This window comes from Eubalaena glacialis, chromosome 11 (assembly GCF_028564815.1).
Source record: "Eubalaena glacialis isolate mEubGla1 chromosome 11, mEubGla1.1.hap2.+ XY, whole genome shotgun sequence".
Classification (NCBI taxonomy): Eukaryota; Metazoa; Chordata; class Mammalia; order Artiodactyla; family Balaenidae; genus Eubalaena; species Eubalaena glacialis.
In genome coordinates, this window is record NC_083726.1 from 39992892 (window position 1) to 40008193 (window position 15302).

General features: G+C 40.2%; 1 protein-coding gene across 1 annotated transcript in view; it reads left to right on the forward strand.

Annotated features, from left to right (window-relative positions):
• Positions 1–414: 414 nt before the first annotated feature.
• Positions 415–15302, forward strand: part of PAWR (pro-apoptotic WT1 regulator) — a 99775-nt gene continuing 84887 nt past the window's right edge. The window contains exon 1 of the mRNA XM_061205649.1: positions 415–1239. Within this exon, the coding sequence (XP_061061632.1) occupies positions 718–1239 (522 nt within the window). The 5' untranslated portion in view covers positions 415–717. The remainder of the gene's footprint in view (positions 1240–15302) is intronic.

Sequence of the window (15302 nt, forward strand, 5' to 3'; positions counted from 1 at the left end):
CGGCCGCTTCGGCTCACCTGGGCGCCAGCTCCCAGTCCCGCTCCTCGTCCCCCCACCTCCTCCCAGGTAAGGGGCCGCCCGGGCGGTCCGCGCTCCGCACGCGCACCCGTCCCCCTGGACTCGGCTGGACTGCTGGGTCGGGACGCGTCCCGCCTCCTCCGCGAGTCGGTTAGGGGACTCCGCGCCTCGTCCCAGGAATGAGTGTGTCGGTCGCGGGGACCCCGGACCGGAGCGAGGGCTGAAGATGCGACGGGTCGACAGGTGGGGGGTCTGGCCCGGGTCCCCCGACCGCCGCAGGCTCGGACCCCGGCGGGGATGGGGCGGGCGGGCGGGCCGGGGGGTGGGGACCGTGCCTCTCTCCACCCCTCGAGGGGCGGTGATCGTCCGGGCCAGCCGTGTAGGTGCGTCGGAGAAACTTTGCAGGGTGGGGACTCTGCGGCTCCTCGCCTGCGGGGCTGAGTGGGCGCGCTCTCGGTGGGGCTCCGAAGGGCGCGGCCGCGGGGACGACCCTCGGGCCGGGCGAGGATCTTACGCTTCCCTTCTCCGCCCCCTTTTGTGTTTCCCTGCAGACCAGCCGGTCCCTGGGGGAGCCGCGGCCGCCCCCGCGCCCGGGGGTCGTTCCCTCGCCTTCTCCGGGTGGCGGGAAGGAAGAGGGGGCGGCGGCCGGAGTCGGGGCGGGCGGCCTGAGGTGAGAGCCCGGCCGGCCCCGCTGGGAATATGGCGACCGGTGGCTACCGGACCGGCGGCGGCAGCGGCGGCAGCACCACAGACTTCCTGGAGGAGTGGAAGGCGAAGCGCGAGAAGATGCGCGCCAAGCAGAATCCCCCGGGCCCGGCCGCCCCCGGTGGGGGCACGGGCGACGCGGCCGGGAAACTCCCGCCGGGGCCCCTGGGCACCTCGGCCGCCGGTGCGGCCAACGAGCTCAACAACAACCTCCCGGGCGGCGCCGCCGCACCTGCCGCCCCCGGCCCCGGGGGCGTGAACTGCGCCGTGGGCCCCGCGCAGCTGAGCCGCGCCGCCCCCGGCCAGCGGCGGCCGGAGGATGAGTCCCCCGCCGCCGCCGCCGCCGCCGCTTCGGGGGCAGCGCCCGCACGGGACGGTGAGGAGGAGCGGGACGGCGTCCCGGAGAAGGGCAAGAGCTCGGGCCCCAGCGCCAGGAAAGGCAAGGGGCAGATCGAGAAGAGGAAGCTGCGGGAGAAGCGGCGCTCCACCGGCGTGGTCAATATCCCTGCCGCAGAGGTGAGCCGGGCGGGGGCCGCGGCCGGACCCTGGAGGGCTGCCGCCTCCTGGTGTCTTCTTTCCAGGGCCCAGAGCTTTCTCCCTCGAGCCTGCACTTCTTAGCCTTTCACTGAGTTAGGCAGGCAGGGGGTGATGGAGTTTTACTCTCAACAAATGCTTGCTGGGAAGTTCCCCAAATCCAAAGTCGGACGCGTGCTTTTCAGGCTTCCTGGCTAAGATCTCAGACTCATGATCCTTCTTTTCAGTGTTGGAAGGACAACTCGGGGCTCCAGAACTTGCCCACCTAGCCTTGTTTGTTTATGCTTGATCAGTTAAAAAATTGATTAATGGTGATGATCACGTACTTTGGTTTCCCACGTGCCCATCTCAAATTATCAGATAGTTTATCTCTTCTTCTCTCTTAACAGTGTTTAATAGCACCTGTAAAGAAAACGTGGCTTTAGCACTATCCCAGACAGCTTTATCTTTCAGTGAACCCAAGATAAGTATATCCAGCTGAGCATATGCTCTATTTCATATATAAACCAGCTTTTGGAAATAGTGCTCCCCAACACACGCACACACACGCACACACACACACACACAGTTTTTTTCTGAGTGGTATTGTGGAAATTAGGAACGCTGTAGCAACTCTCAGTTCTTTTTGCTAAGATGCTCTCTCCCTGTATTTAAGTATTTGGCTCTGTGTATTCTGGAAAACATTTGTGGTAGGGTTGGGGATTTTTTGTTTTTTGGGTTGTTGTTGGGTTTTTTTTTGGTATTTTTGAGCAGGCTCAAAAACCATTATGCAGGCAGCAGTATCTTGCCATTGCAGAGTGCCTGGTGAAACATTTTTACTTGGGGTATAACCACACCTTTCTCTACCCTCAACAAAACAAAACAATCCTCTAACAAGTATTTGGTTACTTTAATAGTAACTAACCGGTTTTGGGAAGTGATTCAATAATCTTGTTTCACCCGAAGTAGTTGCATCTTTTTCTCATTGGTTCTAGGTTTTACCTTTTTTTTCCTCCTGGCCTTCTAATTTATTCAACTTTGACACACAGTAAATAAATAGTAAGAATTCACCAACTTTAATTGTGGTTCAAGTAAAAACATTTGTAGTAAGTTAGGGTGTATATCAAACATACCCAAATTTTTAAGTCTTAATATAATTTCCATACCTGGAAAAATCAGAGTTTGTCTTTGAAGGGTATATTTTTATGAGTGTTTCAGAGAGATTTTTATCAGCCAGCAAAACTGTCCTCTGTGGTTTGCTACTTGCACAAAAGATCTGTTACTCATTAAATTGCTTTAAAAGGAATTCATAAGAGTGGTAATCAAATTTCTAGGGTTTTTTTTCTTAAGTTAAAAATATGAAGATTAGGGGGAAACTGAAGACAAGGCTTTGGAAAAGCTACATTCCTCAACTTTCTTTTTAAAAGTAGCTGATGGTCCAAATAAAAGAATTTGTCATTTGCAATCTTTTCCTCATTGTTCATTTGACAGGGGTCTTATTTTGGGAAATATCTTGGCAGATGTTAAACTTCATTTTTTGTCTGGCTGCTTGTGCTAAAATTGTTATTTCTCAAGTACCTTTTTGTTTTTGGTTTTTTAACAAGGATAATGTTTACTGGGGGAAATAAGTATGGTGTATCTCGTGAGATCCTAAGAAGCATCCTTTGTTAATATTCCTGTTTTGGGTAAGGGAACATAGTGCTGAGAATGTAGATGACTCCCCACTACAATTGAGTCTGATAGTCTGGAATGTTTTTCGTTTGGGTGTTGGCAACTCCTAAATTTAATCTTCCTTAAAAACAAACAACCCAGGGTACCATTTTTTTGTCTGTGGAATTTGAACCTTTTTTATTGAATAGGGAATTGAGTACTGTTTTCTTTTTGTGGTAACTCTGGCTCTATCTGTTTAATACTGTAGGACCCAACAAAACATGGTAATGTTTTACCACAGTATCTAATTAGCAGGAATATTTCTTGAGTGCCTCCTCCCCATATTTTCAGGTTTTTTTTTTCCCTTTAAATTTATTTATTTATTTATTTGGCTGCCTTGGGTCTTTGTTGCTGCGCGCAGGCTTTCTCTAGTTGCGGTGAGCGGGGGCTACTCTTCGTTGCGGTTCGCGGGCTTCTCATTGGGTGGCTTCTCTTTTTGCAGAGCACGGGCCTTAGGTGCGTGGGCTTCAGTAGTTGTGCCACTCGGGCTCAGTAGTTGTGGCTCGTGGGCTGTAGATCGCAGGCTCCGTAGTTGTGGCGCACGGGCTTAGTTGCTCCGCGGCACTTCGGATCTTCCCGGACCAGGGCTGAAACCCGTGTCCCCTGCACTGGCAGGTGGATTCTTAACCACTGCGCCACCAGGCAAGTCTCCATATTTTCAGTTTTTTAAAAACAACTTAAGTCTTTCAGATTGTTAATAGTGGTAACACATACGACACAAAACTCTTAAGGTGAATCATTTTCATATCTTTTAATTGTTTTTTTTTAGAATTGTGTGCCATTCATTTCTCTTAGTAGTTTCAACATTGCGAATGCCAGTTGTGGAGTTTCTTGTGTAATACAGCTTAGCACTCCTATTTTAAAAAGTCATATACTATTTTATAGCATTTTCAGGTATGAAAATGCTATAAAAGCAGAAAATCATCAGTCTGTCAATACTCAAAATTAGACTTCTGTTATATATAGTGTTGAATAAGACTCTCTTATTTTCAGACAGTATTCCCATCTAAATTTATATTAGAGATTAGCATGTAACTTGTATGCAAAGAGTCTATTTTAGTGGTTGATAAACATTGTTTCTTCAAGACATATTTATTAAACATGTGTGACACATTTGTTGTGACTTTCATTAACTTATTTTACTAATTACAGAGTATTGTAAAGTTGTTACAGAAGAACATGACAGCAGCTAAAGATACCACAAGCAACTGGAAGATAGTTTTAGTAAGGAAAGAGTTCAGAATCTTAAAGTGGTGGATGGTGATGGGATACCGCATGTGATGGCTGTAATAAATGCAGATATATGGATGCTCATTAATGAGATAAACTTTAGTTGTTCTTATTTACTAAGTTAGAGTTTTTTTTTAACTTTTTTCTGAACTTTTACTTTTTCTGTTTTTTGAGTCATAGCCCAAATTGGTTAATTTGGATGTGACATACTTCCTGCTGATAATTTTTGTATGCATTTATTAGATCAGCCACATGTTTATTACATGTTGGTGTTCAAGGCACTATCATAAGCACTGTGGAGAAAACAAGAAGGATAAGACAGTGTATATTTTCAAGGAACAAGACTGTAATCTAGGAAGAAGGCTAAGGCATAATTACATGAAGAAACTTAAGTACTGTACTGAGTTAACAGTTTAAAAGCCATCTTAATGCAGCATGTAACTAATTGTTTATTAACAGTGTTGTCTGTTTAAAGGAAAGAGATGATGGGGCTAGGAGTAGCTGAGGTTGAGGGTCTTGAGCTGAGACTTATATTTCTTTACCTATATATTTATATATTCACACACGTATACATACCTGTTTGTATAGTATTTTAAATGTCAGAGTGCAGTGGTTCTTAACTGTGGCAGCACATTAATTTCACGTGAGGCTATTAAAAAAATGCTCCCCCCCTTGCTGATTACTTGTCTTCTACCTCCCTGACCTCCTTAGATTTAATGGGTCTGGGATGGATCCCAGGCATTAATATTTTGATAAGCTCCCCTTGTGAGTCAAGGTTTAGAACTATTGGGTTGCAGTCTCAGGATACAGAAATGAACAATAGGACACAGGCCTTGCCCACAAGGGGCTCTCAAGTAATATAGGGAACTGTGTTAAGTAGTACAGTGTTAAGTACAGGCTATTTCCTGAGCAGGGTACCTAACTCGAGGAGGGGGCTATAACTTCCTCGACTGTTATATCCACGTTTTCAGAGTGCTTGTGAAGTTATTGTCATTGGGTAGGAGTGCATGAATGGGTTAACAGAGATGGTTTTCATAGAAAATATCTTTCAATAGATAGAGGTCAAATGACGCTAAAGTTTGGATTTATATATAAAAGTTAACATTTATTGAAACTTAACTGTTTTCATAGTGGTTGGCTAAAGTGTTTTATGTGTTGTCTTGATTAATGCTCACAGCAATCCCATATGGTAGTTATAGTTACTCTTTTTATCCCCATTTCCAGAGGAGAAAGTGGAGGCTTAGAGAGTTTAAATGACTCAAGATCACATGGAAAGTGAGTAAGTGGTAGAGTAGTATTTTTAAAGTGTTTGGTTTTTTGTGTACACGTGTGTCTAGGGAAAGTGGAGTTTTTAATTAATCTATCTTGCATTATTTAGCTTATGTCCCTAGATTTTTTTCAATAACTTTTTATTAGAGGTTATCTTAAATGATTTGAACATCTGAATGGGGAAAACAATGAAAGTATGGAATTGAATAGAAATTAGGTCAAATTTGTAGGCTTAGAGATTGCTTCTGACCTTCTAGTCTGTAGTTTGCTTGGCAAAATTTTGAACACCAGATCATCAGCAAATTATTAATCTGCTTTTGGCTAGCAGTCAGAAAATGTGGATCTTTGATTTTACTTAAGTGATATGTTGTTTTTCAGTCAAGATGGGGTTATAACACCTACTACATACTTTGAAGGAACATTTGATATATACAAACACTTTTAAGTGAACACAATTTAAGTCATAATTATTTAGCATATTTATTGACCATTATATAGGACAAGTTCCACTTAGTAAATCTTATAAATCCAGATAGATTAAGAAATGCCTTTTGGTATGCCCATTATATTCCAGACTGTCTACCTTTCTGTGTGATGAGTCAGGAGAAGAACTAATAGTGACTCAGAGTTGGAGAAAATTGGACTTGTGAATAGGGTAGAAACAGCATAAACACCTAGGTTCCTTAATAATATTTTAGTCGCAGCTTTCCTAAATTGATAAAGAAAATTGAAATTTTAATATTATCAGGATTTGTAATGAGTTTTCTAAGCTGAGAGGGCTTTTTACATAAAAATAATTATTATGTAATTAAAGTAGATGATATTTATGGTGTGTTTATGAAGGTGCCAGGCACTGACTTAAGCACCTTACGTACATTGGCGCATTTAATTCTCTCTACAACCCTATGGGAAAATGGAGCAGAAACGATAAGTTACTTGCCAGAGGCCATATATGTGGTAAGAAGCAAAGTAGTCTGTCTTCAAAGCCTGGTGCTTTAATAACCATCTTATTATATTTCAGTGTATTACATACTATATATTTAGTTTAAGAAATACAAAGATTATTTTATAAGATGCTAATAAATTACTATAGAATTTGAAAATAACCCTGTTATAAAAGGCAGATGAAGTGGGACTTCATTGGAAAAATTTGAGAGCAAATAAATATATAAACAGTGGCATTACAATTCTTGTTTAAAATCTTTGTCAAGCTAGCAGCCTTATTTCTGCTCTTTATTATTTCTGCACTGGTTTTCAGCATCTGTGATATAGGCCAGAAAATAATTATGCTGTTTAATAATAATGCTGATATAATGTCTTAGAAATTTAAAATTACTGGAAAATACTAGTTTGAAATTTTCTAAGAGTTTTTTTCTTTTTAAAAAGTGAGATACAATTTACATACCATAAAACTCACCCTTTCAAAGTGTACTGTTCAGTGGTTTTCAGTGTATTCACAAAGTTGTGCTCTAAGTGCTTTTACATTTTCATCTTAATTTTTTTATTATGTTCCTAGAATGTGTGGTACCTAAGTTTTAGCTCCCTACTCAGTAAAGTGCAACAGTATTCAAACCATGAGAAGCTATTAAGTTAATATAATTTAATATCAGCTTTTCCTGCATTTCACAGAGAAATGAAATGGTAGAATCTCTTCAGTTTTAAGTTTCTTAAAACTTAGACATCTACTACCACTTGTTTTTACTGGAATTTAGTATAAGAGGTACTTAATTTAATTGAATGTAATATTTTCAACTTGTTTAAGATTTTACATATCTTTCATGGAGATCTGTAAAGCTCTACCATCTAAACGTTTGGGAACTTTGATTCAGAGTAAAAATGGAGTTTTATGCCATTAATGGCTTTAGTCATACATTACTTAAATCAGGGTCCTAAAAGATGTGGCTGGGTTGGGGTGGGGGGAACCACCTGTACCAATATCACCTGTGTTATTTATTTAAAATGCAGATTTCTGGGATCCACCTCAGTCTGCGGGTGGGAAAGAGTTACTTAAGACATCATTTTAACATGTTCTTGAGTGATTCTTGTACATACTAAAGTTTGAGAAGCACTGACTTAAATGCTCTGTACTGGTTTACTGATCTGTGAAATGAAATTGATACTGATTATTTTATTTAATTCATATAATAATCCTGTGAGATAACATTTCTGAAAATGTTCTAAGAATGACCAAATGATAAATTATAGTTATTGTATAGGTTACATTGAAAGCTGGTTGTTGATGTCTAGTGGAAATTTCTTACTGGGATGTTAAACATTCTTATTTTTCCCTTCTAATTAAGAACTTTATAGATATTTTAACAGACAACTTGAGGTACTTGGAAATTCAGAGTATCTTAAATATTTATGTAATGTCATATATTTAGTACAAAATGTTGTCTGCCTTGCTTCTTGCAGAAGCCTAGCCTACAGAAAAAACCTCTAATACTTCATGTGTAATTTGAACTGTACTTTTACTCATTTTTCTTTTTTATATTCTTTAAGGGAAAGTGTATGTTTGTAAATATGTTTAATAATTAGTTCAAACTCTTAAAACAGGTTTTGTCCATCTTGTCAAAATAGTCTCAAGTGAAGACTTTTTTCCTTTTGTTTACTGCTCTCACATATTAGACCTGTTGGTGTCCTTAGCTAGTCAGTTGATTCTTAACATATTTGCTTATTGCTGAGGCAACTTTTGGTGTAAGTCTTATCCATTTTTTAAAAAAAAATATTTATTTATTTATTTTTGGCTGAGTTGGGTCTCCGTTGCTGTGCGCGGGCTCTCTCCAGTTGCGGCGAGTGGGGGCCACTCTCTGCTGCGGTGCGCGGGCCTCTCACTGTGGTGGCCTCCCCTGTTGCGGAGCACGGGCCCCAGTAGTTGTGGCACACATGCTCGGTAGTTGTGGCTTGCAGGCTCCAGAGCGCAGGCCCAGCAGCCGTGGTGCACGGGCCCAGCTGCTCCGCAGCATGTGGGATCCTCCCGGACCAGGGCTCAATCCCGTGTCCCCCGCATTGGCAGGCGGACTCCCAACCTTTGTGCCACCAGGGAAGCACAAGTCTTATGCAGTTTTGTTTATAGCTGTGTACATACTGGTGTTAGAATTGAGCCTCAGCTATTTATTACATTCTCCTTGGGTTACTTAAAAATATGCCAGGCACCATGTCTGAATAAAATTATAACTATTTAATTTCTAAAAGCAGCAAAATTGTATACTTAAAGGGCAAAAACAGCTCCAGTGAGTTCAAAATTTAGCGCGTGAATTGGCTAATACACGTTTATTCTGTGATAGTCTTTAGAAATTTCCTTCACCAAATTTTTATGGGTTACAATGTCATTTTCAATAATAGTTTCATTTGCTTTATAAGTTGAATTTAAAGAAAAAGGGCTGTTGTGTTCTGAAAGTTAGTGTTTTATTAGCGTTTTGCTGAAATGAACAGATAGGAGAGAATTTATGTTGTAGATTACAATTCTGTGACAGCTAAAATTTTGTTTGCAGGCTCTTTTTATAAACTGTTAAGAGACTAATTGAATAATAAATAAAAATAAAATACAGTTTGAAAAACGTGATGAAAACATGTTTTGTAATAAAATTAACTTTAAAAGATACCTTTTAATATTCAGCTTATCTATGGGCATATAAGTGAACTACTTAATCTTATTTGAGAATTTTTCAGATTATATAAAGTATGAAATGATTTTCTATTACTTTTGGAATTCCTTGCAGAATATTTTTAGTAGTATTTAAAGAGAATGGAAATCTGAGTTATGAAGAACAAAATGAATATTCAGAAGATGGTACCTGAGGAATATGAATAGGAAGTATTTTAGCTGAAATAGTCAAGTTACTTTAGGTCTCAAATTCTTGACAAGACCTCTTGATATTCTGTAATGCAAGCAAAAGTTGATCCAAATCAAATTTGTATCTTAAATTATTTTTTTTCTGCTGGTAAAAATAATGTGTTAAAACAGTAATGTATTCATTGTAGTTCCCTCGTGTAAATACAAAAAAAGATAGAGAAACCTATCACCTCTTATACATATTAATATTTGTTTCTAGTCCTTTTTCTATCTACATAAAAAATGGAACCACACTATACAGATTTATGTGTATATTTAGTCATTCATTATGAATATTTTTATGGTGTTATTTTTCAAAAATAGGGGGGATGGATTTTTTTTTTTTAATCATGGTAAGATACCCATACATAAGATCTTAACCATTTTTAAGTGTACATTCAGTGGTATTAAACACATTCACATTGTTGTGCAGAAATCACCACTACCATCCCCTTAACTCTTTTCATCTTGTAAAACTGAAACTATATACCTATTAAACAATAACTCTCCATTCTACCCTCTCTCCAGCCCCTGACAACTGCCAGTATACTTTGTCTTTAGGGATGGATATGTTTGGGTTTTTTGATGTTAAAATATTTCAACATTGCTTTATTGGCCCTACTGCTAAACAGCTATTTATTCCTTTTCATATATTGTGTTTCCTGAACCATTCAAGAAATGTGTTCGGGTCATTCGAAGCATCTTATAGATACTGGGACCTTCAGATAATTGTGAAGGATGCCCAGAGATTTTTTTTTTACCTCCTCTGTTGCCTTTGATTTTGGCGGGAAATTTGTGATTAGAGCTGCAGTAATTATAAGTCTGTGTAAGCTGTAACTCAACATACAAGTTCACGAAACTCAACATGGTATTCAAAAGTCACATGATTAAAAACCACAGGATGTATGGAAAAGTGGAGTTTAGGGGCATAACACTCAAAAACTTTGTCAGTGACATGTGAAAAGACAGAAACCTAATAAAGACTAGCACAATTTTATACATGTTAAATGGTTAAGAAATATAAATGTACTGCAATAAAGATGACACTTTACCTTATAAAAGGCCTGAAGTTTGCTTACAGAAGTGGGTGTCAAAAGGGTTGCAACGGGCTTCCCTCGTGGTACAGTGGATAAGAATCTGCCTGCCAATGCAGGGGATACAGGTTCAATCCCTGGTCCAGGAAGATCCCACATGCCGCGGAGCAGCTAAGCCCGTGCGCCATAACTACTGAGCCTGCGCTCTAGAGCCCGTGAGCCACAACTACTGAGCCCACGTGCCACAACTACTGAAGCCCGCGCGCCTAGAGCCCGTGCTCTGCAACAAGAGAAGCCACCGCAATGAGAAGCCCGCGCACCACAACGAAGAGTAGCCCCCGCTTGCCACAACTAGAGAAAGTCTGCGCACAGCAACGAAGACCCAACACAGCCAAAAATAAATAAATAAATAAAAAATAAATTTTAAAAAAGGGTTGCAACTTGTGAAGTGGTGGAAGAAGGGCTATCTGAAATTGGATTGAAAGTTTAACACCAGACATGGATGGGTGTAGCTCATAACACATACAGTGAGTGAACTGAGCTACCTGGCAGAACTTTGTGGTGTGTGTATTTTGTGCGTTTCTGTGTGGCTGGGTAGTGTTTTCTCTGCTCACCTAGTGTTTCTTGCAGTTGCACAGAAGCAAATGTGAAATTTGTGTTATGCTCAACTTGCTCCCTAACATATTAGTTGCTTTGGAACAAATACAGTTTTCTAAACAAATGCTAGAGTGTATATGTATATGCCCATACATACATACATATCTATGTATCTATCTATATCTGTATTCATATCCACATCCATATATCCAAAATATATAAAACAGTGGCATGGGAAGATCAATCCAAGTAGTGAGGTAAAGAAAGATCTAGGGAGCAGACAGTGACTAGAGCTGAGAATATGCATTTAACCATATACTGATTGCTAGGGCAGTGGTGGTAGAAAAGGAAAGCAGTGGATGGATTTTAGAGGGTTTTTCTTTGGTATTAGAAAATTACATAACTGGGTGTTTTGAACTGGAAAAGTCTTTAGAGATCATCTAATCCATTATAAAAAAGTGTTAACTTGGTTTTCCCAGACTACGTTTATCTCAAAATTTAAGTTGTATTTCGGCCTCAGCCTTCTTCCCTCTAGCTGAGTGTTGCAGTCCTGCCTCTTCCCCCCCCACGCCCCCTCCAGGCTAACTCTACCCTGATTACGATCTGGAATCTTGCTTATTTTATTCCTTCTTAAATACTCAGCCTTTCTCTTGGTTCATCTTGCCATGAAGGAATGTTCCCTTAATTCTGCTTCACCTTCAACTTACTTTTCTTTAAGCTCAACTTAAAGGCATTGTTTTCACCTGCTAACTCCCATTTCACTGCTCAGTCCCACTACTTTATTAAAAGTGATCTTGCCAAGTTTGCTTATGGCCTCATAATTGCCAAATGTGACAGCTTCTTTTCTATTTTCACCCTACCTGACCTTCTTTAGCATTTGCCCTTGTCACTCCTCTCCCTTGGGTGCTACAGCACTTTGGTAGATTCTTTTTTAGTTGGTTTACTCAAAAACATTTGAGTGCCTTCTCTGTGCCCCAGGCCCAGTGCTCAGTGATACAATGAGTTACATTATCACCCATCTTTAAGGAACTTCAGGTTTTCTCTTAAGGAAAAAAATGTCTTAGTTTAGGCAGTTATAACAGAATCTCATAAACTGGGTGGTATATAAACAACAGAAATTTATTTCTCACAATTCTCGAGGCTGTGATCTTGGACTCCCAAGATCAAGACAGCAGCAGAATCTGTGTTTGGTGAGAGCCTGCTTCCTGGTGCACTCTGTCCTCACATGGTGGAAGGGGTTGAGAGAGATCTCTGGGGTCTCTTTTATCAGAGCACTAATCCCATTCATGAGAACTCCACCTTCGTGACCTAGTCTCAGCCCAAAGACCCCATCTTCTAATATTATCACATTGGGGTTTATGATCTCAACATAGGAATTTTCTTTTTTTTTTTAGCCTTTTATTTTTTTTAACATCTTTATTGGAGTATAATTGCTTTACAGTGGTGTGTTAGTTTCTGCTTTATAACAAAGTGAATCAGCTATACATATACATATATCCCAGTATCCCCTCCCTCTTTCGTCTCCCTCCCACCCTCCCTATCCCACCCCTCCAGGTGGTCACAAAGCACCGAGCTGATCTCCCTGTGCTATGCGGCTGCTTCCCACTAGCTATCTATTTTATGTTTGGTAGTGTATGTATGTCCATGCCACTCTCTCACTTCGTCCCAGCTTACCCTTCCCCCTCCCCGTGTCCTCAAGTCCATTCTCAAGAAGGTCTGCGTCTTTATTTCCGTCCTGCCCCTAGGTTCTTCATGACCTTTTTTTTTTTTTTTTAGATTCCATATATATGTGTTAGCATACGGTATTTGTTTTTCTCTTTCTGACTTACTTCACTCTGTATGACGACTCTAGGTCCATCCACCTCACTACAAATAACTCAATTTCGTTTCTTTTTACGGCTAAGTAATATTCCATTGTATATATGTGCCACATCTTCTTTATCCATTCATCTGTTGATGGACACTTAGGTTGCTTCCATGTCCTGGCTTTTGTAAATAGAGCTGCAAGGAACATTGTCATACATGACTGTTTTTGAATTATCAGCATAGGAATTTTGGGGAAACAAATATTCAGTCCATAACAGATAACAAATAATTATAATTTGATGTTATAAAAACTGCAATGTAGAAGAGAACAGAGTACTGAACTATCTCAGAAGAGGGAGCCACCAGTTACATGAGGGAGTCAAGGAGAGCTTTATATTTGATGAAGTGGTATTAAGCCCTGAGACTTGACTGATGAGGACTTCCCAAGTGCAGAGGGGGACACAGTAACATTCTAGATAAGGGAAGGCACAGAACCAAGAGATAATAGCATTACATTGCATGCCTGCTGTGTGCACAACACTGTGCTGGGAACTTTCCATGCATTATTTCTGATCTTCACATTAACTCACAAGGTAGATTTTTTTATATTTCTCATTTTACAAGATGAGGAAGTTGAGCCTCAGAGAAGTTGTGACTTGCCCAAAGCTATAATGGCAAACTTGGGCTCCACATTTGTTTAGGTGCCAGTGCTCACACGTTGGTTATCATTGTTGGAAAGAGGGAGGGATATGTTCTTACAGAGGAAACTGATATGCAGAGAATTCATGATTGGGAGTGAATGGAGAACAGCTAAATAGGAATGATATGGACCAATTGTGATGGATCTGAATGTCATGCCAGGGAATTCAGACTTTACTCTGCTGTTCTTTGTTAGTATTATTGGCTAAGCATTTCCTTCCTTTGTCCATACCTATTTATACAATAACTCTGACAGCTTCCAGAATGGAATAAGTTTTGCCTGCCTAATTTGAAGTCATTAAGGGAATTTTCTTGTTCAGAGACAGGTACCTATTCAAGAATGGTAAACAATATAAAATCCTGTAAAAATAATATGCATATAATAGAATAAATAAATCCAGATTTTCACATGGGTTAAAAAGAAACGAGAGGATAGGCCCTAAGCAAAGTTATACCAAAAATAATTCTGTACTGAAGATCTGGGGGTGACTTCTTGGGGGAGCAGGTTGGAGTAGAGATGGGGGCGCTGGTGATATTAAATTGTCAGATTCTGTTCTGAATGTAATCAGGGAGAGGTTTATAGCTTAATATTGTCCCTGGGTTTAGACTTTTCCCTGTATTTGATATAAAAACAGGTGTTAATTCCATTCCCAGATTCTTTTAGTTCATCTTGGAATACAGATGCTTGGAATACAGGTGCTAAAGGATGGGCATTGCCTTTGACTCTTTTCCTGCTTTTATTCAGCTTCTACAGATGTTCCCTTCCTCCCTTCCTGTCTCCCTTCCTTCTGCCCTCTCTTACTTAGAGGAAGTTAAGTGCTTCTCCAAATCACGTATTAGGAATAGTGTTTATTTTTGATGATTTAAAGGCAGTGCCTTCTCATTGCAGAAAATTTGAAATTAAACAGCCAAAACAGGATTGTGCAAACATCAGCTATAGATTACTGCTATCGATTTGACATACATTCTTTCATTTTTATTAATTGGGATTATATTCTATGTACATTTTTATAACCTATCTTTATTTTTTATTTTTAAAAATTTTATTTATTTACTTTTTTTGGCTGCGTTGGGTCTTCGTTGCTGCTCACGGGCTTTCTCTAGTTGTGGCGAGCGGAGGCTACCTTTCGTTGCGGTGTGCGAGCTTCTTATTGCAGTGGCCTCTTTTGATGCAGAGCACGGGCTCTAGGCGCATGGGCTTCAGTAGTTGTGGCTCACGGGCTCTAGAGCGCAGGCTCAGTAGTTGTGGCCTTAGTTGCTCTGCGGCATGTGGGATCTTCCCGGACCAGGACACCAGGGGGTGTCCCCTGCATTGGCAGGCGGATTCTTAACCACTGTGCCACCAGGGAAGCCCCTATAACCTATCTTTAAGCTTGACATTATATCATGAATAGTTTCCTTTTAAACTTTTTTTGAAAGCTGAGATGTTAATTTTTTGATTTCATAAATGTAATTCCCACTATCCAATGATAACTATTACTTTATAGTTTTAGTGTACAAGTTTTGAGGATATTTTTGGGCATACACCTAAAATAAGTATATAAGTCCAGAAATTTAGTCATTCTACAAATATTATAACCTTTTTGCTCTTAGTATCTTATGATCATCTTTATATGTCAGTGAATATATATATAGCTGTGTTGTTATTCTTAATGGCTACAGAATATTTAATAATTTAGATGTTCCAGTAAAGCTACCACACATTTGCTACCTTCTTAGTATATATTGCATATTAGACACTGAATTAGGCCTTTTGGGCATCTGAGTTGCTCTATCTGTTGTTACCAGCATTGCCGGGATTTGGACAAACTCTAATTCATGTTCTTTTCCTTGAGCAATTTAAAATCTAATTTGGAGAAATAAGATTATATAAGATAATTTTGAAA